The sequence below is a fragment of the Haplochromis burtoni genome, unplaced genomic scaffold (genome assembly GCF_018398535.1).
Source record: "Haplochromis burtoni strain Fernald_Lab_line unplaced genomic scaffold, NCSU_Asbu1 Contig_44, whole genome shotgun sequence".
NCBI lineage: Eukaryota > Metazoa > Chordata > Actinopteri > Cichliformes > Cichlidae > Haplochromis > Haplochromis burtoni.
Genome location: NW_024582405.1, coordinates 1,850,189 through 1,852,176, shown reverse-complemented (window position 1 = coordinate 1,852,176; position 1,988 = coordinate 1,850,189). Strand labels below are relative to the sequence as shown.

At 35.4% G+C, this 1,988-nt stretch overlaps 1 protein-coding gene across 2 annotated transcripts in view; it reads left to right on the top strand.

The window, feature by feature from the left end:
• Nucleotides 1-1,988, top strand: part of echdc3 (enoyl CoA hydratase domain containing 3) — a 5,691-nt gene extending 3,703 nt beyond the window's left edge. For both annotated transcript variants that reach the window (XM_005921036.2, XM_005921037.3), the window contains exon 6: nt 346-1,988. In XM_005921036.2, coding sequence (XP_005921098.1) covers nt 346-499 — 154 coding nt within the window. In that variant the 3' untranslated portion in view covers nt 500-1,988. The remainder of the gene's footprint in view (nt 1-345) is intronic.

Genomic DNA, 1,988 nt, shown 5'->3' with positions numbered 1-1,988 from the left:
TGTGTATTGTTTGTGTATTTATACACAAGCACTCATATATATTCAAATAATTTAAAAAATGTTCATTTACTTGTTACTACCACACACCAAATCCGGTCGTACATGTTTTGTCTTTAGGGGCCGCCGTAAATATACTTTTATTTATTCACTCTACATAAAATGTAATAAATAAATCATATAATACAAAAACCAACTATCTACATTTTAACTTTTAACTATTTAAATTTTCAGCTTTTTCCTTTTAAACAAATTTAAAGTGAAACAACACAAAACACTGCAAACCACAACACAATTAAATATAAATTAAAATATGTGGTGTTTGTTTCTGTCTGTTTCCTTCCTAAGACAAATGGCTCAAGGTCGCGATGCTGCGTATGCCACCGCATCAAAGGTGATGGTCGACAACCTGGCTCTGAGAGACGGGCAGGAGGGGATCCGCGCCTTCATAGAGAAACGCAAACCAGTGTGGAGCCATAAAGCAGAAAAAGCCCACGACTGACTGAGTTTTAGCAAATTATACAATGATCATGTGATTAATATTGACAGGAACACATGATTAGCACTCACTGGTGAGTTGAGTAATTACCACCAGCCTTCAGTGAATGTGTCGGCTGTGCTGTATCATGTTCTCTGAGGATTTCCTCCTGTTCACCATAGCTAAAGATGATGATGATCCATTGTGTGCCTTAAATGCTGCTGTGAGAGCAATGAGAAGGAAATACACTGTTGACTAAGATGGTGGATAAAAAAATTGACGTAATAGATAAATGCTGCTTTCTGTCCAATTTTAGATGGATTAAATGAGGTTAAGAATGGAAAGAGATTCTTAATGTTGAGATGAGCTACATCTAAGCTCTGTTTGCTAGACTATAAATCCTAAACAGAAGCTGAAGTTTGGATCTTTGAGCAAAATTACTTTTTTTTTTCAGATCCTAGTTTAATTAGTTCTGGATTTGTAATTAAGTAGAAGATTATAAAAATTAATAGTCTTGACACAAAACTATAATATTATAATTCAATAAGCTTGTTGAAATACAACACTCTACTTCAGTAGCTTTTAGAGGTATGAAATGTTGCCAGTATTTCAGTAAAAAATTAATAACAACATAACTACAGCATAAATCTAAAAAATGAAGTATTTTTAGGGATTTTCTTTGTCCTGTTACACATAATCCTCACAATGACTGACGTTAGTCCATCACCTTTTATTGTGCCAGCTTTTTGTTAAGTGGTGTTTGTGTTAGTTTCTGTTGTTTTGGTTAAAAGTGTGCATTAAAATTAAAACTCTCATATGGATTTATTTACGCAAAATTTAAATCAAAGTGGTTAAAATGAAAACCTTGTTCACAAAATCAATGTGAGGCGTCATTGACACAGAGAGCAGAGCAAGACGTTATCGGAGTCCAGCTTCGCTCATCATTCTTGTTTTCTCAAGGCTTCTTTGCTGCTACGCACACAGCAAAATCAGCAGTCTTTCACACCTTGGCTCGTGTGATTAGGTAGAGGATAATTAGGGGGTCCATTGTCCGTCTTGGGGGGACTATCCACCATTTGACCCTAGAACTGAAGAAGCTTCTCGGATGAGAGGTGAAACGTCTTCAAGCATCTTAAAGAAGTCCAGACGCTTTTTTTCCCCAAGCTCCTTAGACTACGCTAACCTGGATGACTGAGAACCTTCACAAACAACAAGTTACAATCCAAAAAAAGGGAATTATATATTATATATGCATTCTAATTCTGAGTTTATTTATCAATTAAATAGAGTAAAATATGCACACTTAAATGTATAAATAATGCTCTTTACGGCGTAATTTAGCCTGTAGTGTTAATCTCATATAACACTACCCAGTGTTGGTCAGTGTTAAATCCTGACTCAATTTAGAGTCAATTTAACTCTGGAATTTCAACTCTTGTGAAAGAGTAAATTTAACATGGTGAAAGAATGTCCGGAGTGTAGCCCCGTCCGAAATGATTCAGGTTTAGAGTAT